This window comes from Ammodytes marinus (genome assembly GCF_949987685.1).
Source record: "Ammodytes marinus genome assembly, chromosome: 18".
NCBI classification, from domain to species: domain Eukaryota; kingdom Metazoa; phylum Chordata; class Actinopteri; order Uranoscopiformes; family Ammodytidae; genus Ammodytes; species Ammodytes marinus.
Window position 1 is genome coordinate 4,084,715 of NC_137222.1, and position 27,146 is coordinate 4,111,860.

At 38.3% G+C, this 27,146-nt stretch overlaps 2 protein-coding genes across 2 annotated transcripts; one reads left to right on the top strand and one right to left on the bottom strand.

Annotated features, from left to right (window-relative positions):
• Nucleotides 1-241: 241 nt before the first annotated feature.
• Nucleotides 242-15,447, top strand: LOC307265494 (rhotekin-like). The gene is made up of 12 exons (XM_080047243.1): nt 242-438; nt 1,122-1,168; nt 1,267-1,320; nt 1,635-1,752; nt 1,895-2,143; nt 2,251-2,345; nt 2,979-3,085; nt 3,203-3,331; nt 4,527-4,689; nt 9,555-9,653; nt 11,014-11,101; nt 13,814-15,447. Exons 1-12 carry the CDS (start codon nt 278-280, stop codon nt 13,818-13,820), a joined length of 1,317 nt encoding a protein of 438 aa, XP_079903369.1. The 5' UTR covers nt 242-277; the 3' UTR covers nt 13,821-15,447.
• Nucleotides 15,448-17,161: 1,714 nt separating this feature from the next.
• arid6 (AT-rich interaction domain 6) lies at nt 17,162-21,631 on the bottom strand. Its single transcript, XM_080046538.1, has 6 exons — nt 21,455-21,631; nt 20,317-20,461; nt 19,778-19,830; nt 19,501-19,598; nt 19,253-19,403; nt 17,162-18,588 (listed from the first exon to the last, which is right to left on the bottom strand). The coding sequence occupies exons 1-6, from the start codon at nt 21,464-21,466 to the stop codon at nt 17,200-17,202; spliced, it is 1,848 nt and encodes a 615-aa protein (XP_079902664.1). The 5' UTR covers nt 21,467-21,631; the 3' UTR covers nt 17,162-17,199.
• Nucleotides 21,632-27,146: the final 5,515 nt, after the last annotated feature.

Consider the following 27,146-nt stretch of genomic DNA (forward strand, 5'->3'; position numbering starts at 1 on the left):
AGCAGGCGGGCCCACAGTTTGGTTTGCAAACATATTCTAGACTTACCTTTGGTTTCCAATAATTATTCAATACTAAGAATTACATGTAGAAAAAATGAGGTTTATTAACCAACTGAAAGCTGTTCAAATGTGAACAAATCCCCTCTCCCCAGAAACTGCATATTGCTCCTTTAATTGTACACGGTAAATTAATAGTTATGATCAATGACTCTTTTCCCCCCTTTCTAATCTATGACAGGATCAAGATGTGCTGCGGCAGATAGAGAGGGAGGTGCGGATGCGTGAGGGGGCCAGTAAGCTGCTGGCGGCATGTTCCAGGAGAGAGCAGGCTCTGGAGGCCTCTAAGAGCCTTCACACCTGTAACGCCCGCACCCTGGCCCTGCTCAGCCAGCTACAGAGGAACAGGAAGGCTCAGATACTGCAGAGAGTGGGACGCAGGTCAGAGGGAGTGCAAAGATATACTGTGTGGGTGGTGATGGGGTGTTGATGTTATAATACAGTATAAAGTGTTGGGCATTGCCAAAGTAACTATACCTCTACAAGCCACTAGAGGTCATACAAGCCAGCTGTGTGACTGCTTGGAGTTCCTGAATTCCAAAACAGATGTTTTGTTTAGATATGTGGGTCTGTGCGATTTCTTATTTTTGTAACACATGCATGGATGTGTATGTAATATATTACACATAAGGATTCATCATTTAATAATAATAATAATAATAATAATAATAATAATAATTGATAGGTTTTATATAGCGCTTTTTTGGAGGTCACTCAAAGACGCTTTACATTGCATAGAATATACATAAAAGAAAATAAAAAACACGAAAACAAATTCAAAAATTCAAAAATTTAGAAGCATAGGCAAAGTATGCAATAGTGAATATGGTGGTGACTTTACGTTTGAATGAAATAATATAATAGAAGAAAAATATTATCTTTGTGAAACATTGAGTGTTGGATTTTGTTGATATTTTGTAACGTGTGCAGATTCCAACTAGATTGTTTTTGATGCTATCATTTAGTGATCTTTTTGTTTGGTCTATCCCATGTAGCTTACAGTATACTGCATTGTATACGCATTTATGGATAGTTGAAAATAATATCTATTTCTTTCACTGCAGGCCATCTGAAAATATACTGCCATGCTTGGGAAAAGTAGCCATTTCAGGTGAGTGTACAAAATATCTTGCTACAAATTGCATTAAAAAATAATATCAGAACCAAGCTTTAATATATTTTTAAATGTATTGTTTTCACTCCCCCCAGACCTGCGAATCCCCCTGATGTGGAAAGACTCTGAGTACTTCAGAAACAAAGGAGGTAAGTCTGAATGGTGAGCCCTGGGCCAATTAGCACTAATTTCACTGACTTCATTTAGATTGCATGGGGTGAAATAGAAACTTAAAGGTGCTACGAGGGAATTTTTAATATTTATGACATTTCTTTTTAACCTCACTATTATACCTGGTACAGATATGATTATATAGTGCAAGTTCATGCACAGAAAAGGCTGACAATTATAATATAATCTCAAGTACCTGAAGTAAAACAAATACATATCAAGACTTTTTGAATCAATCACAGGTTATTTTTTATATTCATATTATGATATTGGTTTATTGGTATCCTTGCAGAGCTACATAGCTGTGCTGTGTTCTGCCTCCTTCAGTGTGGCACTGAGATCCGTGACACTGATCTGATTATGGTAGACAGGACGCTTACTGACATCTGTCTTGAAGACACTATCATATTGTAAGTTATATTTTTTTAACAGTTTTTTAGAGGTTCAGATGCTTTTTAATTAATATCTCTGTGTTAATATCTGTGTGTGTGTGTGTGTGTGTGTGTGTGTGTGTGTGTGTGTGTGTGTGTGTGTGTGCGTGCGTGCGTGCAGCAACAATGTCGGTCCCAGCTTTCAGCTTCGTGTGGAGCTGTATAGCTGTAGATGTACAGTGGAGGATTTTTCCCCGGGGGCACTAGGACCCAGGAGAGCGAGCCTCCTGGGAGGAACTCTGGGAAGATCCTCTGGGAAAAAGATCCGCGCTGTGTTTGGGTCTTCGGCTGTTCGTGGATCCGTCCCGAGAGGAGGAGATGCCGGGCCTCGAAGTGTTTCGCTGCCCACATCTCCCAACCTGCCTATACGGTGAGAATGACAGTTCTCCCCCGAAAATATACACAAGAAAGGGAAATATTATATAACTGAGAAAAATATTTATATTATTGATTTTGCCCAATGCTTTCTGTGTGAAGGGGGCCTAAGTATAACTTGCTGGCTCACACAACACTGAGGATAGATCACGTTCGGGGAGGATTCAAGACGCATGATTTGTCAATAGCAGCAACAGGTGAGTTGAAAGTCCTCCTCTCTTCAATGCAAAAATGAAAAAATAAGGAAAACTTAACATTTTCAGTGCAACTATCTGTGCTACATGTTTGAGGTTTTTAGGCGAATTAAAGCACTTAAAGCAAAACTAAGTAAGCAAAACAAGACTGCCTACATTTGAGCCAACTCGTTATCTTTTGTTGATTTAACGTATCATTCATATGTTGTGTAACTTTAAGTCTTGAGTTCTGCATTCTAAGAATTCCAAAAAATTAGAATTGTGCCAATTTATTTTTTCTTGTTCAGACCGTTTTAACACTGTTTCATATTTGAATCAACATTTTGACTGACCTGGTTTTTGTTTGTTTTCTGTAAGATAGATAATTAGTTGGCACAACTGTTATTGTTTGAAGTTCTTAGTAATTAGAACTCCGAATTTGACGCTTGTATACACATGAACGGTATGTTCTTATTAAATTATTATCTCAACAAAAGATAATTAGTTGGTTCAATTGTATGCAGTCTTGCCTTGGCCTTAAAACTCAAAAATCTAGTGTTACCTTGACAATTTGAGTTTTTCATTTTTACTGTTCTCTGCTCTGCTCTCCTCTCCTCAAAATCAAAATCAATCTCCAATCTTGCATTTCTTTTCCAGAGGATAATCCATTCTGGTTGCCTCTGTATGGCTCTATGTGCTGCCATCTCGCTGCCCAGCCACTCTGCATTACTCAGTCAGTCATAAGTGGCCAACTCAAGGTTAAGGTGACGAGATTTTCATATCTTATTCTTCCATGTGATTTATATATATTTTTATTTATATTTAATATCGTATCACATTAATATTCACTGTATCACTTTACTCCCTTGGCTCTCATTCAGTTCGATGAGAACCTTGATTGCTGGGAAAGTGTCTACGGTGTCCTCCGGGGGCAGAGTCTTCACTGCTACCAGGGTCAAGGAGAGCTGCAGTTTGAGGACAAGCCGATACTTGTCATTCCCATCAAAAAGGTTGGTTCTAAGAGTAACGTCTCATGAATAAAGAGAGAGATTTATCCACGGCTATGGCTGTGTTGATTACAATAACATGCTGAGGCCAACAGAGTGCACTGGTAATTTAATTAAAAATATTCGTACGAGAAGAAACCCCTGTTGGGAAAGGGGAGAGCATCGGAAGATTGGAATATTTGATGCAATTTCAACCATATAGAATTTCTGTCACAAGTCCCGTCACACACTACATATTAGACTTTTGCCATTTGAGAAGATCATTTTACGGTTATGAATGCAGTCACCTACTGTACATTTACTTTTCACTACTCAAACAACAACACAAAATTGCAAATACAGTGGTGGAAAGTGGCTAAATGTATCAAGCAGTGTCACTATCACTACTGCCAGTCTACATGGTGCCTTGTATGTATTCCCTTTTCCCTGTTAACCCATCAGATTGTCAATGTCATTTAAATAACTGATAAAGCCTCAAGAGGTGTAAATATTAAATATTTAAAAAAAATAACCCTAACAATGAATACATAAACGTTTTGAAATAACTTATATATATATATATTTTTTTGTATATCATTATTGAAATACAAAAAAATCATATACTATCTGATGCATTTATGAATTAAAAATGAGTCAGAAAGTAAAACGATCTGTCGCCTACGTCGCAGGATCATATTCGTACTCCTGCAGATTTACTTTGAACTTCTGTCGAGCTGACTGTCAAGCTGTCGGACTATTTAGCTTTGACATGTCAAGTTATTGACATCTCAATGGGCCAGTCAATTCAATGAGCTTTATTGGCATGACTATTGTTGCAAACAGTATTGCCAGTCATAGTTGTATTATCATGGCTACCTGTAACTGCTCAGCTATGTGGCTGTTTTCCCAGCAGACACTCCTTTGGTCCTTTGCCATGTTCATTCAAGCAAGTCAAGAATCATACAGAGTAATTCAAATCATAACATGGGAATTTTGTTGTGTGTGTGTTTGTGTGTGTGCGTGCGTGTGCGTGTGTGCATGTGTGTGTGCATGTGTGTGTGTGCGTGTGTGTGTGTGTGTGTGTGTGTGTGTTTGTGTGTGTGTGTGTGTGTGTGTGCGTGCGTGTGTGTGTGTGCGTGTGTGTGTGTGTGTGTGTGTGTGTGTGTGTGTGTGTGTGTGTGTGTGTGTGTGTGTGTGTGTGTGTACTTGTTTCTGTCAGGATACCCTTGTCTGTCTGTCAGAGAAAGATGCTGCTAATCTCCAGAGTATATACATCAGCACACAGCAGCAAGGAGAGGACGTTACCTACACACTCACCGGGCACACACCTGAAGAGACACAGCGCTGGACCCAGGCCCTGTGGCAGCACGTCTATAACATGAGTGAGGCCTAAATGAACTACATTCATATTCTGACCCTCAACTAGCCTCTAGCACTAGCTACAAGCAAAGCTGCCAAGACATTTATTTAAAGGTGCTATGAGGAACTTTTAAATATTTTTGAAACAGTCTCATTTTCCCTCTGACGATCCGAAATGACATGTAACAGCAAACGAGACCATCAGTGCAAAGAATGGTATTTTTGTATAGTTTTTCTTAATGCCTTTGTCATGGATACACTCACCCAGGAACCAGTACTCACTCACCCAGTCAAAACACTACCACCTTTGTCCAAAGGGGGTGCAATAATTAACATTAACTGAAAGTTCCTCTGAGCTCCTTTAAGCAGCCTATAGGGACAAGTTTGAAGATTCTGTAGGGCAATTATAAGGTGGTTTTACTTAAAATGCAATTAAAATTGCTTTTGTTTTGGCTATGTCATACATGTCATAAATTTCTGTAGCAATATCACCTGTTGTATTGTTGTGAGAGGTTTATAATAGGGTGTGACCACAGAAACAGAATTGGCGCCAGATCACAATCCAATACACAGCTGTCACTAGGGGTGTGAACGGTTACACAACTTAAATTTTTACGTCTAGGCCTACACGTTCAACCGCCATACTGGGGGGAGGTCGACGCAATTATTATTATTTTTTTAACGATGCTGTTGGAGTGACAGTGTGCAGTGGAGAGAGAAAGACAAGCAGGCAGATAGACAGAGAGAGGCAGAGAGGCCTTTATTTCATAATTAGCTTTTTGACTTCGTAGTGATCATAACTAGCTTAGTGATCATCTGTCTTTAGACTGACTCCCGCTGTCGGGGGCGTTGTCGGCTCGAGCCGATCTGCTGTTTGACACTGAGATGAAAACGAAAGTGAAGCTGAATTCATGTTGTAACCAAACACAGTTAATGTGTTGTGTTATTTGCGTAAGTAGCCTACAGTAGCTCATGCCCCCTGCCCCCTCCTGGAAATAAATGAAGTAAGTTTCCAAACTTTAAAAAAAAAAGGGGTTTTTGTTATTTGATTTTTCCTAAACGGTTATGATTTACTAACCGGTTACACATGTACACGTATACACCCCTAGCTGTCACTTGCACCCAAAAACCACTTGTTCCGTTCTAACTAGAGAAACAAAATGTTCAAGTGATTAGCCTATAGCCTTGTCTCAAAACTCAGCCAAGTGTCTACCGGGAAATGGTTAGAGGGGATGTTTATCAAAATATACCCGTTGATACTTGCAGAGCAGCATTCCTCAATGACACGTTTGTGGCATCAGTGAGACTCCGCGCTTGCGTTCTGTGAATAGAATGTCAAAAAGAAAATATTTGTCTTTTGTCTGATTGAGATCATGAGATTTATGATTTATGACACATGCACACACACACACGCACGCACGCACGCACGCACGCACGCACGCACACACACACACATACAGACACACACACACACACACACACACACACACACACACACACACACACACACACACACACACACACACACACACACACACACACACACACACACACATTTATGGGCTTTTCACCCTTATCTGGTGAAGCCTTCGACGCAGTAGCCTATCAGGGCCACGTTGAGATAAAGAAAATTAAAAAAATACGAGAGTTAACTTGTTATTTTACCAATTTTAAGATGATAAAGTTGTAAGTTTTGGAGAAAAAATTGCATAACATCACAAGAATAAAGTCATAATTTTACAATAAAAATAAAGCATAATTCATCAAAACATATTACCAGTAGTTTATCTACAACAACAAGGGCGAGAGCAACATTCTTGTCACCCACTGTTTGCCTTGCCACACACAGTCAAACAGGTCCGTGGTGCTGATGTGCCAAAGATTAAGTAGCCTAAGCTGTTTCCTTATATTCTAAACCTATGCTGAAGTAGGCTAAAACTTTACAAGATGTCCACATTCCTCATTTGTAATACCCGGAGTGACCCATCGTAGCTAGCAACAATGCTATAGATATAGGCTAGGCTACTGATCGGCTTATACTTTGGCTTTCATACTTATTTCGCTTCAACACCTATTTAAATATTTACCGGCTTATTGTCACACGTTCTACAGTGCTACTAAAAACACATGCCTCCTTTACATTTCAGAACATGACTTTTGTATGTTTTACACATTGTAAGTTAGCACAGTTTACATTGCACTGATGGATGGGGCCGCCACACCCGCTTTCTATTAATAATCCTTTTGTTACAATGGTAACAAGCTTTAAGCTGGTAATGCTTCTTTGATTAAGGACAAAGGTAGCACAGTGAAACAGGGATTAAGGTGTGAATAAAATATTAGTCACAGTACAAAGGCGTGTTTTGTCGGTAAGAGCAATCAATGTGGTTTTAAAATGGCCGGCAGCCTGTTCACTGATAATAGCATTCAGCAATCATACACGGAATGATTATAAATGAAATAAAAAAAAATAAGTTTTATAATATTATATAAAAGTGAGGGAAATGTTCAGTAAGACAATTTTGCCAATTTTCATCAAAATGTGAACATCACATTTTTTGACGTCAATTTATTTTGATGTCAAATTTATTTTGATGTCTAGACTTTTGTTATACAGAAACAAACATTAATTTGAGGAAATTACCACCCTGCCTGAAATAATATAGTCACTGTTAAAAACTCTTCTTACATACACATCATACAATAATGTGTATTTCATTAACTAATTAAAATAACTTCCTATCTGTATATATATATTTAATCTGCGAGTGCTTTTTATTATAACATCAGAATAATCGATAGCACTCTAGGCTCTCAAAGAAACTGCTTTTTCTTTTAAAATTAATATTGCAGTTCTCCCTACTATAGAATCAATAATATTTGTACACATAGCAAATGCAAATGCCCCTGTGTGTGTTAGCAAGCGTGGTATAGAGTTTTACTGTTGGGACTTGCTTTTCCTTTTAGAGGAACTTGAAGAAGTCATGGAGATGACTTATTAACAGACAGAGCGTTTGATTTGACATTGATTGAATACATCTCAGTGTGTTAAACCAGAGAATTTGATTGAGTAAGCTAACCAGGCGAATCGAAAAATACTGGTAGGTAATGAGTTAATCCTGCAGACACACCTAAAATACCTAGGCAATGTTAAATCATGGCCGCCTACCTTTTACTTCTCGATCTGTCTGTCTCGATCTTGTTAGAGGAAAACATTCCAAACCTTTGATTACGTCAGTCTGGGAAAGAAAGAGAAGACAGGTACATGTATGTTAACGTGCCACCACCAAAGGGTGTGTCCCTATACAATTATAATGCAAGATGAATATAAGACCTCAGGGCCAATGTTGTAGCTTGTTTTTTCCTTTGTGCAAGCCTTACAAAGTTCAGATAGAGATTTAATCCCTAATTAGAGAGTCTTTGTATTAGAGAAATTGCATTTTGCACAGTAGTGTTTGCTGCAAAAAGACTATAGAATGTGTTTTCACTATAGTTTGACTTGCTCTTGCTGTGCAGAGAACACTACTCTATTACTTTGGCCTTTAGAATGTGCCTTTGAACGTGTCATAAAAGTAATATATGGTTTAATTAAGTGTTATGATGTGCCACTCAAGGGTTGTGATCAAGGGTGTGCTTCTTTCTCAGCATCTCATGTTCGGATATTTGTCACATGGCCAACAACAACAGAAAACAGACGTTGACTTTGGAATTCTTTTTTCTCCAACTAGGCTGAAGACAATTTATTAAGTGTAATCACGCAGGTGTTAAAGAAAGTAAATGCAAAAACAAAGGGAGAGGACATAATAAGTGCAAAAATAGGTTAATGAAATAGAAAATCATTTTACAATAAAATATTATTTAGAATGAATTAGAATATAGTTCAGTTAAATGGGATACTTGGTAGACTGTCGATGGTGTAGGGTCAGAGTAAACTGGATTTATAATATATACGGCTCTGGAAGAAATAAAGAGACCACCACTCCAAAAAGTTAAATATCTCAGGTGTTATTTTATTCTAAAGACTACTGACAGCACCCCCCCACCCCCCAAAAAAAAAATATATATACAGTATATACAGCATATATATTTATAATGTATATTTATAATTTGGAGCATTACTATTCATTTATCTGGAGATGACGATTTAAGAAAAAATTGGATTGGTCTCTCTCTGTTTTTTTCCAGAGCTGTATGTGTACTGCAAATTGTAAGTATGAGCAGGTAGAATATACATCTATGAAAACAGATGTATTTAATTATTTCAGTACAGCTACTTATGACAAATGTGTACAGGTCTTGTGCGTCACAGAAGTACATTTACCATACAGTTAAAGGGGTGATTCCTGGAAGGTATGGGAGCTTCGGGCACTTGCAGCACTAACTCAATCTCACAGTTTGTCCTTTGAAGCCAAGGAAAGAATTTTGCTTAGACTCAGTTAAAAATCAAAGAGTCAGTGATTCTGAGAAAGCTTGTTTTCAAAATCAGCTGAATATCTCCTCACGATACGCTACCTGTCTGTACTGTGTGTACAGAATTCACAGAATATGACAAAAAAGTGATTTTGACAACAAGCGTTCTCCAGAATCACTTACTCCACCTTGAAGGCCTTAGCGTAGTTTCAACGTGAACACACCTGCGCGGCACAAAAACTATTAAATGTACCATTGATTAGATTATCCAGAAGGGATTACAATGTTGCAATGTACAAGGTTATCATAGCAACCTTGGCAGCCATAAGTAATCAGCTGTATTGTAAAACTGTCATTCATACCTCATTGCATTAGTGTTGAAGTTGTTCCAGCTCGCCACTATAAACACAGACACACAATAGCTGACAGCAACTGATTTGCTGAGAAGAGTTTTGACTGTTTACACTGTGTGTTGCAGGCCAATGGAAGCAGTGTTGCGATTACGTCATGAAGATCGAGAGGCCGAGCCCCAGGAAAAACATTGCAGTGAGGCAGGGGTCGCTGTTCAGTGAAATAGGTACTGGAACACAAGTGACATTTTAGCATCCTACTTATTAATAGCTTTACATCATGGCTCATAATTCTGAAAATGATATACAATTCAAAAAAAATCTGGTGTAAATACACAGCCTGGGCTCTGCTGCTAGCTACAGTGGTTCCCCTTTCTTTACATCTTTGTGTACATGCCTGTTTATAGAGCCCAGGCTGTATATTAACACTTTATTTTTTTTTACTGCGCACACACAGTAAGGACAGGTAGCGAATCGCGAGGAAATATTTACTGACAAAAAGCGCTGACTGCACCTTTAGTCTTCATTGTGGCTGACTAAATAAAATAAATAAAGGAAACTATTAGTAGCCTCGAACAGCAGGAGAAAATGTGCAAACAATCTCTATAAAAACAACCATATCTACGGATTGATCAGATGGTCATGCACTACTTCCACTCAGACATCTGTCCCTTCATGCCGGAATTTTCAAAAACTATAATGACAAGTGAAATGTAATGCTTCATTTGCACACACCTTGACCTCATGTGCAGTTAGCTGCAATGGCGCCTGTTCTGAAAGAAGACAGACGGGTTAAAGCAAACAATGATCGAGAACAGCATATAGACACTTTTGACATGAATAGAGAATCGTCACAACGTGCTGACAAAGACATGAGTCATGCTGATAAAAAAATATATATATACAAAGCTGTACAAATATGCACCTGTTCACCTATGCACCTTCAAACAGCAGTGTGTTCTTAAAAGAAAAGAAAAAGAACATTACCATCACTAAAGCTATATATAGTGTGTAACTTCTGTTGCCACCGTGAGGAATTCTGAGTAATTATGATAAAGCTATCGGCTTATGCACATGAAGCCTTCGGTGATTGTGCATTTATTTGAGTCCTTCTGCTGTAGGTCCATGTTTTTTCTTAACAGCAGAATCAACAACTGAAACATTTCGTGGGCGCTTCTTGAGCTCCCGCACCAGTGTCAGTGGGTGTCACCAGTTTGTAACCGCTGCCATACTGATAAAATACAGAGAGAGTTTTGTGGCGCTGATTTGGCTTTCGTTTGGCGATGGCTTGAATGTAGCTTCATTTATTAGAATGACGTTACGCACTGTAGCTTTAAGAAAAGCTATGAGGAAAATAAACAACTCTCACAAGGAAGAAAGGACAGTAACGGAAACAAAATAATGTGTTTTGGAATTCCCCCTTGTCAGTCATCTTATCATCTAGGGAGGAAATGTTTTCCATTCACAAAGGGAAATGTTTGAAATATTTGATCAAGCGTCAGATGTCTTTAAAAGTTGTCAATCAAAGTAACTCCACTTCCTGTTTGTCTTTTTTCTTTTTCTTCTTCTTCCTCTTCTTTTTTTCAGTGTCACCCTCCTATCCCAGCGAGGGTCTCGTGGTTCCCGATTTGTCCGTTGAGATCCGCACTTTGCTCTCCTCCTACTACAAGAAAAGGTAAAGCCATTCCGCATTCACGTTCTTCAGCTATGCAAGAATGACGTCCTCCAGGTGTATTTGAGAACAAGCTAATGGCCTGATGCTCACCATGACATGTCCTAATTAGGCCTACGTGTTTGTGGTGACAGTCCAACAAGGCTTGCAATGTAACAACGCAACAAATCAAGTAGGACACACTTCTGACTCGGAGGCATGAAGAAAACAAAAAACAAAAACAAAAAAAACAAACGCTGTGATTGACAAGAATGTTTTTCTTAAGTTAAGTTATCTTTCTTAGGCAATTTACATGGGGCACATTGAAAATCGTCTATTTGCATATCCCCTCTTGAGTTACCACACTGTGGAGGGGGTCAGAGCGCATTCAACAATAGTACAACGCCCCTGGAGCAGTTTTGGGGTTAAGTGCCTTGCTCAAGGACACAATGGTAGAGATGGTGGGCACCGTAAATGTAATAGCAGCCCCCACAAGTTTTACAAGTAACACCCTCCTGTCCAGTGCTGGGGATCGAACCAACGACCTCATGGTTACTGGTCGGCCCCTCTTTCTCTCTAGGCCATCCTACCACCCCCTCTGAATTTCACCTTCCCCGGATGACAGTTGTCAAGTGAAAACTCAAATTCCTTCCTCCTACGTAGTTTAGATAACCATGCGTATCTTCAAAAACATCTTTTTCTGTCAACATTTCAATGCACACATGTCAACAAAGGCCTTCAAAATATGTCAAAGAAGGCATAGATATAGATATAGATATATGAGAGGAGAATTATTAGCAATATCTGAAAGTTTCTTTAGTTTTCACACCGTTGCAGTAAGTTGTATTAGTATCTGCATATAAGTATGCAAGAATGTAACATTGCGTGCAGTCTGTTTTGTATAATTAACAATATTAATAATTGGTAATTACTCAGTGAAATCATGTCAGTATGATTAGGCTAGTAATGAACATGGGAAGGTGTGTTTCTATATTGTAATGCTCGGAAGTCATTCAGACGAGTTATAATTGACTCGTTCTAACTAGGCTTGGCTTTGTTGTTCTGTCTGTTTGGCCAGTTCTTTCATAATCATGGGAGGACAACTGTTATGAATAATTAAATCGTTCACAAACAACTCTTAAGTGCATTCATTGAGCTCAGCAGTGACACACACGACCTAACAGGTGACATCAGAGCTAGACAAAAACCAATACCTCTTTGACCCAAACACAGAGTAGTCCTCTTATATGCCAACCATGTCATCAAACACTGCCTGTTTTTCCAGCTAATTTGACTTGTAAGGACGGCAAACACTAACAAAGTTACAAGCGTAAGCCCGCACACAATGCACCCGCTGTGTCAAATGTGTTTGATATTGTTCAGGAGTGTCATGGCGTGTGTGTGTGTGTGTGTGTGTGTGTGTGTGTGTGTGTGTGTGTGTGTGTGTGTGTGTGTGTGGGTGTGTGTGTGTGTGTGTGTGTGTGTGTGTGTGTGTGTGTGTGTGTGTGTGTGTGTGTGTGTGTGTGTGTGTGTGTGTGTGTGTGTGAGAGAGTGTGTGTGTGTGTGTGTGCAGAGGAAAAAGGCCATAGATTAGTCAAAAGATAGAGGGAAAACAGGTTCTACCGGTGACTATGATAGGTGATATATGTGAAGTAACAAGCTTAGCACTTGAGGGTGTCTGGCGTTTACAATGCTGGCTTTGTGTTGACTATGAATGCTTTGTGTGTCAATATCTTGACGTAATGAGTCACACACATCTCTCTCTCTGTATTGTATGCACAGCCATATTGTGTTCAGCGGTACATTAGACACCACACAGAGATGTTTGTAGAATGTGTGTAGCTGTGGTTTCCATCCCTGCAAAGACAGGCAATGAGATAAGTCAGGGCAATTTTTTTCTAACCGTCACTGATTTGCATAGAGATTGTGACATAATCTTCAATCGCATTTCTTTGAATGTGGGAAAAAAATATGAGCCACGAACGATGAATTCATAATAAATGGCTTTAAATGAACTCTGCAGCGATAATAAAAGCAGCAAAGACGTTTTTTAAAAATGGATAATGAACTTTGTCTTTAAGAATTTTTGAGAGTACAAGCCCTGTCATGCCTCATTTAATTATTTAAAGCAAACCTTAAATACTATGTAATCAAGGAAACTTTCTATATTTGCAAACCTTTCTTATGCAGAATAATACTAATAGTATTGTCTGTAAAAATGACTTTCTACAAACTAAAAACATGATGGTAAACATAGATTATTCTCTCAGCCAACTGGCAACTACCAAATCAAGATTTTGTTGTAAGCGATTCCAATCTTATGAACAGAAGTGTGCTTTCAAAAACAAATGGAAAAAAAATATGTAATGCATTTCCTCCTGTTGCACCGTAGGGGGGAATCCAGCCAACCAGAATAGTCATGTAGTGACTGCTTTATCACGATGATCAGGCGAATAATGCATTGTGTGTCTGCTCTGGTAAATAAAAGGACTATATCCTCATAGCAACCAAAGCCAAGATAAGAAATTGGCAACGTTACAGTTTGAGATGCGGTTTCAACATCAATGCTCAGTGTCAACTACCAGGAAGGTTTTATTTATGGTCTATTCAAAGAGAGGAATGTTGTACACAATGTGTCTGTGTTTGTGTGTGTGTGTCTGTGTGTTTGTGGTCTCACGTTTCTATTTTGATGATTTCTCATACTAATTTTCTTTTCTTTCTTTTTAATTTTTACAGTTATTGACGACCCAACCAGCAGCGGAGGAGAGAGAAACTATCCTTATTCTATCATTGTATCGTTGCTACCGTGCCCGCTCAAGGAGACAGACATGGACATGATAAGTGGTGCTAAAAAAGTGCTGTTAATATCAGCTATTTTTTATTTATGTACCCTTTTTCTCCACCAATCTAAACTGTTTACCCCACACAAGGAAAAGTTATATTATATATAAATATATAAAAAACAAGACTGAAGAGTGTGAACCTGATATCCAAAGCCGAAACGGACTCCGCTCCCATTTCAGATGAATTATGATCAACACATGTATCAATGTCCTTTGACAATTTATACACACTGATTCCACAGAAGTGGTTTGGCCTGGTTGCATCCCTCTGCTCTCTGAGTCATGACACAAACAGTCCAAGAGTTTTTTTAATTTGATGTGGGTGGCTTGTTGTCATCGTGATAGATGCGGACCATCACACGGCCACACCTGTTTGAGGCCATTCCAACTTGATACGGTGTCTGAGGTTTACCTGGTGTGCACAGCTATTTTCCCTACCACTCAAAAGCAACATGAAGCAAAGGCAAGACACTGCATGTGAATAGGGTGAAATGTGTAAGATATCATCATTAAACCTTGCCAGAACTTACAGCAACAAATTAAACTAAATAACTTCATATCCTTTAACCAATTTAAACAAACTATCTTAAATCTGCCAAACTCTACCTGTAACTGTTTTAATTAGGCTATATTGTACTTTCACCCATTTAATTTTAATTGCTGCCACTTAACCTTCACCACTGTGTAAATGTTTCAATTGTTATTCTCTTCACCTGTTGTTGTGTATTTGATGTATTTGCGTTGAATATTGTTTATGTATTGTTGTTTTTCCTTTGAATTTGTTTGAACTCGACGTCATTGAAAATGAGGGTCACCCCTCAATTGGTCTCTCGAGGATAAATAAAAGTTAAATGAAAATGAAAAATTAAAGATGATTATGTACATTACATTTTTGTTTTCTTATACAATTTTTTCAGAAAAGTTGAGTAATATGCAAATGTGTAAATATCTAAATAATTATGCATACATTTGAATCTCTTTAAAAAACTAAAATCAATAGAGACTAAAGAGGAAATTCAATATCGAGAAAAAAAGTCTAGCTTTTAAGACTACATCAAACAGTTCATGTGACTGCCTCAACCAAATGCCTTGTGTAGATGAATAATGAAACTGCACTCCAAGGATGTAGGCGCCTATAGGCTCGGGCTGGGGCAGCTCAGCTCCTCACATAGCTGTCAGTCGCTCCCCTTACTGCATTTAATGGACCAGAAGAGTCGACTTTTTTAAAATCGATTTTGAATTTCATCTTTATGCGCAAAATTTCCAATCTATTTTTCTTTTTCCTTCCTGTGGCCATAATACTCTAACATAGGTAATGCTGTGTGTGCTGATTTAAAAAGATAAATGTTTTCATGCTGTCGGGCATAAATTCCAGTCGAATGCAATGTATGGCACTTCCAGTTTTTTGCTTTGTAGGCCCAAATAAAAACCTATACTGAGCCCAATAAATACCTCTCGCCGACCACAATGCCTTGCTAAAAGGAATCTCGAAACTAAAGTGTTAAGATAAAGTGACGCAATAATAACCTGCTGATAAAATAAAAAAATAAAAAAACTTGACTCAACATGTTCGTTCTGGAATTTTCTTCCCAATCAAGGCTACCATTTCCCCCTGACTTTGTTTGAACGTCAGTGGTGCCTTTCAAGCCATTAAACAGGTCAACAAAACAAACCAGAAGGGAAGTGGAATTAGCTTTCTTGGATGAGCAAAAATATCTTGAAGGCAAAGTGCTCTACATACAAAGGATTCTAAGCTGATGTCTTCTTCAATGCAGCTGTCTGTCATCCGTGTCAAACCCCATTGAAGTGAAAAACATTTTCTAGAGACAGAATTACAATAGCAATCGCTGAACTTTTGTGACGTTAATGAGTGATGTACACGCGATAATCTAAAGTTACAGTGATGGGAGTGTCAGGTGTATTATATATTTAATGGTGTTGTCACACCAGAACATTCCAGCCATCACATAATGAATTGTATAAAGATCAAGCAAGAGCAATAAAAATAAAAATAACATAATTGCATAATAACAGCGTCAGTTATGCAGTTATGTCACAAGAAACTTGTTAAAGGTGCACTATACAGTTTCCAGGGATGGGGATTTATTTTATTTTTTTACATTTGCCTAGCCTGCAGTTAGTTTACTAAACATATGTTTTCTACATGTAATTCTTAGTAATGAATAATTATTTTGATGCACCTGAAACAAAACGTAAGACTAGAATATGTTTGTCAACCAAACTGTCGGTTTTAACTGCTTGTTAAAGAAATAGTTCTGACAGGACACAAAATAATTGTTATAGCGCACAGAAGCTATACATACTTAAATTACCACACCTCCTACTGAATTTGGCTTGAGTCGCAAGGTACCAAAGCATATTTTCTATTCTAAGAAATTCGACCATATAATATAACTCTCAAAAGGAATCGACTGATAAGCCTGATAAAATGCCACTGTTTAAATGGACTCATTCTAACCCATGTACATTCCAATGGACATAACCTTTCCGGGATTCTTAGAACCCTAACCCTAACACTATGGAAATTCGAGAGGTTGTAATTAGATACTGTATATTTTAACAATACCCACAAAAGTGATATTGTATGGATCCTAAACAACTTCAACAAGTTTTACTTCTTTGATATTAAGCCAATCAAATAAATATAGAAAAATAATAATAGAATTATAAAAAAAAAATTACTATGGACTGACTGCTTAAATTATGACATAACATGTTTTTTTCTTCCAAAATATATATGTAATATATGTGCTTGAAAGCGTGACTTCATTCATTGGTATTAGTTGTCCATTGATAGAAATAAAAAAAGCTATTTTTTGTTGGGAAAAAAAGCTCTTCAGAGAGAATTTATGGACATTTTTATTATTGGGTCGTGTCTTGTGTAAGATTATTTTTCAATAGGTGGCAAAAAATAAAAAATCATGATTGGGTTCTGAATGGGTTAAAAAAACTAGTTATGTGACCAGAATCACCTTATCAACAAATAACTCATGGAATTTCACATTTATTTACTTGAATTTATTTAGATTTACATTATAATCAGGTTAAAAAAATTATTACAAAACTAATTTCTGTACAAAAACAACAAAGTTAAACAACACACATTCTCTTTAAATCAAACGTTGCTACAGATGAGAATGAATTATCATTTTAAAAATATAATAATATAATATTATACAGTATATGAAAGAGCAATGCTATGCGGGTCAGCTTTAGTGTAGTGTTGGAGTGTTTTTTTTTTTTCTTCATAAATATTCACTATGAGTTGGAGATGATTTTCTTCAGCTTGAGAACTTCCTCAGTGGTGAGGTGCAGCAGTGAAGTGGACCCGTTGTTCACCAAAACAACCGCCGAGGAACCCATCTCGGGCTTCCCCTTCGCTCCCTGGATAGTGTCTCCATAAAGGGTTTTAGACCCTACAAAGTCTCTCTGAGCTGTGAGGGGGCAAGAGTCAATTGTCACTTGAGCTGGGTTAATACCCTGGCTCTTTTTGTCATTGCTGAGGTCCCAACAATTCAGGGCGTTGAATTTGGGGCTGTACGACTTGCGAATACCGCTCAGATCAAACGGATACCCATTCCGTGTGGGTGAATCTTTCGGAATGCCCACTGAAGGTAGAGGCTTGTAGCTGTTGAAGAGGTCCTGTCTTGGGCTGAGGTGATCACTGGTTGTCTGCGTGGTCGGTGAGGGTGTGTGTGTGTGTGTGGTGGGACTGTGCCTCAGTCTAAGGTCCTCAGGCTGCCGTTGGGGGTTCATGTGAAATGTCACATTTGCGGGATGGATATCTGTGTTGGGACCATTCCGTTGTCCAGATGGAAGAGTGGGCAACTGCTTGTTGGCTCCGTTGATCATTGCAGAGGACCCACACAACCTGAGCCAGTTATAGAACACGGACAGCGGGATCTCAATCTCCATCTTGCCCCCGTTCTCTCGAGGGATGTTGGGTAGGAGATGACTGAGGTTTAGCCTCGTGACTCCTGGGCTCTCTCCCTCTCTATCTTCAGCTGAATGGATGGTCGATTCTGGTTTTGGAGAGATGGGTTTTTGTGCCAGTGTTGTGGGGGAGCCTAATACGTCTGTGTCATATGTTGGGCTGCTTGGGGCTGGTATGGTGTCAACGTCGATCGCGTCTACGTCGATGACACACCCTTCGCTAGCTTTCGGGCTGAAGGAATAGTCTTCTGAGCCAGCCTCAGCATCTTGGGTGTCACAATCTTCGTTCTGCATCCCCTGTTGCTGCGGGCATCGGACAGTGTACAGAGTGGACGGTTTGTTCAAAAACTTTGGGGTCTTGGTGGATGACGGAGGGGCGAATGAGGACACCGGGTTGGTGTTTGTTTCCGGTCTTGGCGCCTTAACGCTCAGGTTCAGAGGCTCAGCCAATCCAGAGGAGGTCTTGTACTGTTCGGCCAGGGAGCGCAATTGCTCCAGAGGCTCCTTGACCCGATCTGTTAGGGAGTTTAGATGGGACGGCTGGAGATTGAACCAGGGTTGGGGGGCAGAGGGGTTATGTGTGGACAACACTGAGGGGGAGATAGGGACATGGGAGGGCAGGACTGCTTGTCTTGGGTGATAGTAGTGAGGAGGATAGTGAAGGGGCATGGAGAAGACATTGCCATGTGGGTCGGACTGGAGGTTATGCAGGTTCTGTTGGAAAGATAATAATTGGTCCGTCACTATATTGGAGATGTAAGTTATAACTCAAGCAATTTCTTTCTCAAACATTTTTGGTGTTTGGTCTGCAAAATAGTTCAAGCATTGTAAGTCAGAGAGGAAAAAGTAGAGCCCTTATTGCAACTCTGGGAAGGCCGTGGCATTTTAAATTATGTATCTGTCCTGTCTGTACTTATATCTGTCCTGTCTGCTTCTATCACAGTCCAAATGACACACATCAGATTCATATCTGATGTTCTGTATTTCAACATATGATTGAGACCTGAACCAAACCTGAAATATCAGGTATATCAGGTTCCATGTGCCTCTGTTTAGCTGCTTACATAGTGCATAGTACAAATGCGATCGATGCCAAATAATGAGAGGGGGGAAAAAAATCTGAATTGGGCCAATAGAGCCATGTAGTGTAAATATGGCCTAAGTCTCTGCAAGAAAGCAAATACGCACATTTTGCCTAAATGTGTTGTTCAGTTCACTATCAAAGAAACAGGGTTTACATAACTGGGGAATGCGTCATTAATGGATTCCTGAGTACGTATTTGTTGCATGAGAACCAGATTATTCACTTAAGCCACTTAGAGAAGTATACAGACAAGAGCTGTGCACAAACGGTTGAGAAACTGAGAAAAATGCCAACCTGTTGTATTGATAACAGCCTGCGTTTGGCCGGTCTCTGGCCTCCACCGTCCTCTTTGCTGAAGTTGACACAGTGAAAGTGCTTTGACACATGATTCGGCAAGATGTTCATCATTATGCCTCTCACATGGCATTCGTATGGTAGAAGCAGCCTGTAGAAATAGCCCATAGATTAGGTTAATATAGAACATTTATCAAATAATAGGAAAAACATACTACTAGCTATTTTCCTTGCAGTGTTTAACTCACTTCTCATAGTGTCTGCGTGTGCAGGTGGCTGCACTTGTGCTCCGAGGGTTTCCGCCGAGAAAGTTGTACACTTGTTTCCACAGCTGCTGAGAAGTCACCTGGAAGAATGCAGCATATGTTTATTTTGTGTTCATATTCTGTGTTTGTTCAAAAAGGGACAAGTACATGGCATGCAACTCAAGTATCGGCCGTTATCAAAATAAGATTTGAAGATGTCAATCTACCCATCTGCCCTTTACCTTGAACTTTATAACAATGACAGGATATGTTTGGTTACCTGGTGATAGCCGCCCAAGTCTCTGACAGTTTTGAACATCACATAGAGATCAACTGAAAAACATTGAAAATACACAAAAATCATTAGTACAATGTTGGGCCAATAACATTTTCTTTATCAATTAAACTGCAGATTATTCTCTAAACTGAATGATTAATTGATTTATTGATTGATTATAGGTCCGACTAACAGTCTAAGACCAAAATATATTCAATGTACATTTGAGAAGTTAGAACTAGGAACTAAAACTATGTTTGGCCTCAGAAATGACGTTAATCTGACAGACAAATCAATTCTTTGACTTCTCATTTTAAATCAGAAATAGTATAAAAAATCCTTTCTGTCCAAACACATTAGTAACAAGGTAAAAAGCGTATATACACACACAATAGTAAAACATAATTGTATTATAAAAAATGTGGATAAAAATGATCTCTTTTGGTTCACATAATATGTAAAACGTGTTAAAAGAATGGCTCACAGTCAGAAGCTGTGTCTCAAAATGTGATAAAACAAATTCAAATAATAATGGTATGTACTTTGTTTGAAGCCCAGATTTGGGATTCTCTCTATGGGTGTATCTCTCTTCTTCATGAAAATGTGAAGATCTTTGAGGAACTGCTTCTCCTCTGCCTCCTTGTTCAGCTCGTCGTGGATGTCTCCGTGTGCCATGTCCATGTGTGCCTACCAACGCAATCCACAAAAATTGCACATTTCAATTTATTTACTTCTTTTATAACTCTTTTTTTATACCTCTTTTAAACCTCTTTTACATATTTAATGTATATATTACTTATTTCATCTTATCTCATTTTAATCTTTTGTTCTATATTGCACCGTGGGTCGGAGAGAAACGTAACTCAGATTCCTCTGTGTGTCTGGCACATATTGTAGAAATTGACAATAAAGTTGACTTTGACTTTGCCTTTAAAAGTATGATGTTTCAAACGATTATAGTGGCAAATGTTTACTATTTATATTCAGTTGATATTTTTAAAAATGGTCCCATCCAAGTTTATATCTCCAGTCTAAAATCAGACAGTATGGTATAGAGCCGGCGCTACTTCACCAAACACACCTCTAAACTTGGGATACTCCGGTGAGACAATGCCCCACTGTTTCCATCCCCCGCATCATCTTGACTGATGATTGTCAAACACATCCAGGTTTCTGACCATATATCACGTTTATACACTGCCACAGCTGAGTCAACCCTGTCCCTCAAGACAACATGCCATTGATATGACACTCGCTATCAATGCGCTCTTTCATTCCCTAGTTTCCACTATTTTTGCGAAGTTACAGAAGACATGTAAGTCTGCGCATTGTTTGAGCTCAACATTGTATAAATCACTGTGCAGTTGATACATTTTCTCATTTTGTCTAATTTCTTTGATATATTTATCATGCATTGCACCAAATTTACTATAGATAATGTACTCTTATCGATAATGTTACTATCATCATTTCCAAACTTTTTCAAACACAATATATTGATGTTACTATGGTAATGCTTTTCAAAATAAAGCTTGCACTTTCCCCTGTTTTTATTTTTGCACTCTTACAGAATGAGACTTGAAAAGAGAGCTACTGTAGGTTTAATTATATAGCACATCAAAAACATCACTTAAACAAAATCGTAGAGCCATTTTCGATATCTGAAATAATGTTCCTCACCTGTGTTTCCATTGAACGAATAAGGATGTATCATTACTATCTCATTGCCCTGCTGATGATAATAGACCGAGCTACTGCATGCAGTGTGTGTAGATCGCTGTTCCTTCAAGTGTGGTTTAACACACACACAAAAAAAATCACAGACTTGAAATCACAGCAGCCAGTTATTAGTGTCACTCCACGCACCTATCAGCAGTGTGTCTGTGTGACAGTGTGGGCAAACTGACAGAGAGGGGGTGTTTACATCAATGACTTCCTTCCAAGATTTCCACCGTCCGACCAGTTCAACCTGCTCCTGAGCATGTGCCTCAAAACGGTTGACTGGAATACTACAATACCGCACGCAAATTGTCAGAATAACGAGAAAAATAACAAGTGGGCAATTTGTGCTATCATCATGTCCAATCGAATTCTTTTTTATTGTATATTGGAGTTTTGCAATCTCTCCAGAGCCCTTGAAACACATCAGCTGCTATTTTTGGTATTTCACCATGGCGAGGTGATGAGTGTTTGAACAACTTGGAGTTGAAATTGTTGCAGCAAAGGAGAGTCGAATATCATGCATCTGAATATTACATTGCAAAGTTACTCATTCATTATGTTATTCTGTATATTAGCATGTAACATGTGGCACGTGAACATATTGGTAATTATGAGTGTGGAGACACAGTCTAATTGTAGGCTTACTGAAAGGTTAAACAGAGCTCATGGGCCTGTTTTTTTAGGCTCATTGTTTAGGAGTTTGAATGCACATAAAAACTGTTTTTCAATTGTAATAAGTTGCCCATTTTATGCAGTATACCCTGTATATCTACTATACTGTGTATATACAGTGTTGCCAGATTTGGCGATGTATCCCGAACGTCAAGTTGTAGTCTAAATCAAAATAACCTTTTAGTAGAGGAATTTTTTTGACCAACCATCCAAATTTTAACACCCGAGTCGTCTCTTTTAATAAGCGTAACCAACTATGCTCAGTGGTCTATCAATGTTCAATCATGTTTTGTATAGTTAAAGGCTGATTTGTACCTGATTTCAGCCCTTTCACATTGGGAGAAAAGGTAAAAAAATTGTCAAAATAATCAGATTATTAATTGGTCTGACTAATGATAAAGTAGTCCAACTGGATGGAAGACCATCCCAAATCTGTCAACACTGTTTGAATTAATCAGCACATAAATATTCCAGTTACCAAATAAGTTTCCAGATGGAGGGCGTTGCCTCAAAGTCAACAAAGATCACAGATATGCACCAAGAACTATCATTATAATCGTAAAATGATAGCCATCTCTATTCCAATTGAATAATTGTTTGAAGTTATCTTTGGACACTATAGGCTTCGGTCGTTATCGTCTGTCGGAGTGTTTGTTCAAGTCATTGGCGTTATGGGTGTGTTCATTGCGTGGAACCTGCAAAACCAAAAAATGTAAAAAGTCGGCGTCTGTATTAACGAACTGGTGAAAGTAATGTTAATCTCCCTCGGCTGTGGATGAATGGATTTCTACTGTATGTTGAGAAGTAATCCCGTGGCGATGACATGTTCTCTCAATTTGGTGTCATCTGATTTCAGCTAATGACAAACAAGAGATAAGTGCAGAAACAGCATAGCAATTATATTTAACTCTCTTTATCCGGACAGATATTTTGTAGAAAGTTAAGGGGAATACTGATGCACATAGCCCAAAGGCCATTGGTATTGCGAATTTGCTTGGAAAAAGTCTTGCACTGTTGAAGTTAAAGGTGCACTGGGCAGTTTCAGAGGAGGGGAGCTTGGTTACCTTTGCAGAGCCTGCAGTTAGTTAATAGTTTACTCTAAATGTAATAAACAATATAATTTTGAGCCATCTGTAACCTAATGTAAGTGTCCATTATGTTTGTAAACCAAACTGTGGGCCCTGCTGCTGTAAACAACAACAGTAAAACAGTAACTTTTAAGGTAGCTTTTAAAAAAAACTTCAAACAGTGTTCCAGGGATCCAATTTCCCCATGAGGAAAGTTTGTTTATTCAGTTATGAGAATATATACCTTAGAAATCTTAACTTCTCTGACACACCCAAAGTAACATAGTGCACCTTTAAAGCCAGCTAAATAGGGAAACAATCAATGGAATCCAACCTACGATTTTTTTTTTAAATAGCGCAAAGCTGTAATGGAAGGCTGTTGACAATGATTAAAACATATCAACAGTGCAGCAGACAATGATAGCTTGTTATGAAACCACACCCAGCAAACAGGCAACCGAAACAGGCAAAGTACCAAATGTGTGTCTGGCAAAACACAATATAAATATTTGGCATAGTATTTTGAAAGCCAGATATTTTCCCAGGGTTAAAATGGTGACTAATGTTGACGGCCCAGTGTAAATATAATGTGTGTGTAGGCTGCCGGAAAGAAGAGTCCAATTTTGCCAACCAGTTTTCTCAATTTCTACTAGTTGTTGGAAATGATCTAAGTGGAACATTGTTCTAACATACTCTCAATGTTGGTCTGATGAAGGCTCATTGCTGTCCGTTAATTATTATTATTTTTTGCCCAAGAGTAGTCAAAAAATTATTTAAAGGCGCTTTAAAATGTATTTATTGACAGCAAATTCAATTACATAATATTTAATAAATGAAATGGTAACACTTTACAATACGGTACACAAAATTGTAGTACCTACTACATAGATATGTGTTACCTACTACATAGGTTTTTTTTGTGTTACCTATTACATATGTTTTTTTTGCGTTACCTACTGCATTGTTTTTTTTTGTGTTACCTAACATAGGTTTTTTTGTGTTGTCTACTACATAGGTTTTTTTCTTTTGTGCTACCTAACACATGGGTTTTTTTTGTGTTACTTACTACATAGTGGTTTTTTTTGTGCTACCTAACAGATCGTTTTTTTTTTGTGTTACCTACTACATAGTTTTTTTTGTGCTACCAAACAAATCTTTTTTTTATTGTGATACCTACTACATAGGTTTTTTTTGTCATACCTAATAGATAGGTTTTTCTGATGGGAGGGGATTTTGACATCAAACATTCTCCAGAATCACTGACTCCATCTTTAATACCCTGAAGGGTTTTCCAGCTCTAATTGTATTTGTTCTGTTATGACAACTGATGGACCATTAAAGTTAATGTTAGCAATCATAGATACAGTAGATATTGTTGTGTAACTGAAAACTGAGTCAGGTACTTGATGACTCTTCTCTATTCCAACTACTGTTACACTTTGTGTTTTTAGGTTGCCTATTAGATCTGTGAAACCTTGGGAAATTAAACTTCTATGTGCCATTTTCATGTGATCACATCCAGTCCCACTTTAATAGGTGGAGTCAGCGATTGTAGAGAACGCTTGTTGTCAAAATCGCTTTTTGTCAAAATCAGTGAATATCTCCTCACGATCTGCTACCTGTCCGTACTTTGTGTGTTCAGAAAAAATATCAGGTGTTAATACACAGCCTAGGCTCTGTAAAATGGTATGTAAACAAAGGGTATTTAAGCAAAGGGGCTCACGGCAGCTAAAGCAACATGGCCATTTACAGAGCCTATAGGCTTTGTAACACACAGTACGAACAGGTAGCAGTTTGTGAGGAGATATTCACTGATTTTGATTCGCTGTCTTCACCTTTATCACTGATGTCATTGTCTGCGTCTTACTACTGACGGCAAATTTGCATATAGGAAGCAAAACTAAAGGGATGGAATGATATTTAGCCATGTCATGCTCCAGGATAACAACTCAAAGGACTAGTGGGGGAAAAACACAAAGAAAAATATGTACACGTTTCCTTAATAACAAAAACACACACACACACACACACACACACACACACACACACACACACACACACACACACACACACACACACACACACACACACAGTGCCTTTCACCACTATCAACAACAAACACTCCTTTCACCTGTATAACCCAACACTTCCTTGACACGATCCTTTTTTTTCCCCAGTCGTAAAATGAAAACAGGCTTTGAACATTGTGAAAAGACTAATATTTCCTCCATGCTATGATATCCGCATGGCAACATGTCATTTAAGGACATTTGCTCATATGTGTCAATGATTTTTAAGAAACAAATTGGCTCATGAAAAGGAACAGTGATGTCTATTCTGCTCTCCTGAAGTTGTTAAGCTGTATTTCTATGGTAGCGTTTCTAAATAAGACGACCAAATCTTTTAAACCTTGAAAGTTGTTTCTGCAAATACCTCTGTCGTCATCAGTCATCACTGTCTGGTTACTGAGCTGGCGTGTATTGGTATTCACAAAGGTATGAGAGAATTCAGGTTTTTTCGTGACTTTCCCTGAAGCGAGAGCACAGGTGGTATCAGGCGAAACGTGACGATCACAAAAGACTTTAAAGTGAAATTTGGGCAACACTTTACAATAAGGGTACATTAATTAACTGTTGGTTAATGGTTAGTAAATGCTATTATTGGTTAGTTAATGCGTAGTTAATGCCTATTAAGCATGACGTGAGCGTTAATGCTTAGTTATTGACGGTTAGTTAATGCTTCGTTAACTAATTCCTAGTTAAGCATGAACTAAGATTAACAGTTAGTTAATGCTGTTTATGTTTAAGCATTTACTTAGCATTTGTTAACAGTTAGGTAATGCTTAGTACATGCTTATTAAGCCTTAATTAATCATTTACTAGCAGTTAATTAATGTACCCTTATTGTTAAATGTTGCAGAATTTTCTTTTTTTGTTTTACTGCGAGAGGACAAAAACTGACATACGTCTAAAAAAGTGACAATTCACAATTACATGGCAATCATAATATTCTTTTTAAAGAGAGAAAATGCCACTTTTGTTAATTTTGTAAGAATAAAGGCATAGTAACATACCAGTTTATAGAGCCTAGGCTGTGTATTAATACTGATTTTTTTTTTGCAAGCACGCACAGTACGGATAGGTAGGGGATTGTTAGGAGATATTCGCAGATTTTGACAACAAGTGATTTTGACAACACGCTTTCTCTAGAATCACAGACTCCACCTTTAACATCTTACCGTTAATTCAGCTACATTTGAGCCTGAAATAGATAAAGGAAGAAAAAAATAGCTGTCATGTATGTAGGGGAGAATGGGGTAATCTGAGCCACTTTTTACATTTGCTCCCCTCTAAGCGAGCTAAAATGATTTATCACCCAAATTTACACATTTCCCATTAATTCAGGATGTTTCCTAGAAATGGCCATTAGCAGAATTTTTTCAAGACAAAGGGCAGTGAAAATATGATTGTCATGTGGCTCACTTTACCCCAGCTGTGGGGTAAACTGATCCACTTACTTTTTCCACTCTGAAACTACCATAACAACACATATTGTAACAGTAAGAATCCTGAAAGCTAGCCACACATTCCAGAACTAATGTCGGACTAGTAAAAGAATGATGGGGTTTGTTCAATTAAGCAAAGCAAATGTTCTAACCACTTGAAAGTAACTCTGAACAAAATCAAATACAACATATTATAATTCAAAAGGTGTTAATAAGATTCAAATTCCAGATTCAAAAATACAGTTAGATTAGAACACAGTCTGGGGGTCAGAACACAGGACCCTTAGAGCCAGCTTGTGTCTGGGGGTCAAAGCATAGGAAAATCAGAACCAGCGAGAACAGCCTGGGACTCAGAACACAGGAGAAGACCCAACTGGATTATAACATCAGCCTGTCATACTCTACA

Excerpts from the sequence above, each read along its gene's own strand:
- arid6 (XM_080046538.1), bottom strand. Across the intron at positions 19,831-20,316 it reads AAATCTGGGCTTCAAACAAA|TTGATCTCTATGTGATGTTC; the intron begins GTACATACCATT and ends AATGTTTTTCAG. Across the intron at positions 19,599-19,777 it reads ACTTGGGCGGCTATCACCAG|GTGACTTCTCAGCAGCTGTG; the intron begins GTAACCAAACAT and ends GCATTCTTCCAG.
- LOC307265494 (XM_080047243.1), top strand. The coding sequence starts at position 278 with ATGCGTGAGGGGGCCAGTAAGCTGCTGGCGGCATGTTCCAGGAGAGAG. Across the intron at positions 2,346-2,978 it reads TTTGTCAATAGCAGCAACAG|AGGATAATCCATTCTGGTTG; the intron begins GTGAGTTGAAAG and ends TTTCTTTTCCAG. Across the intron at positions 3,332-4,526 it reads TTGTCATTCCCATCAAAAAG|GATACCCTTGTCTGTCTGTC; the intron begins GTTGGTTCTAAG and ends TGTTTCTGTCAG.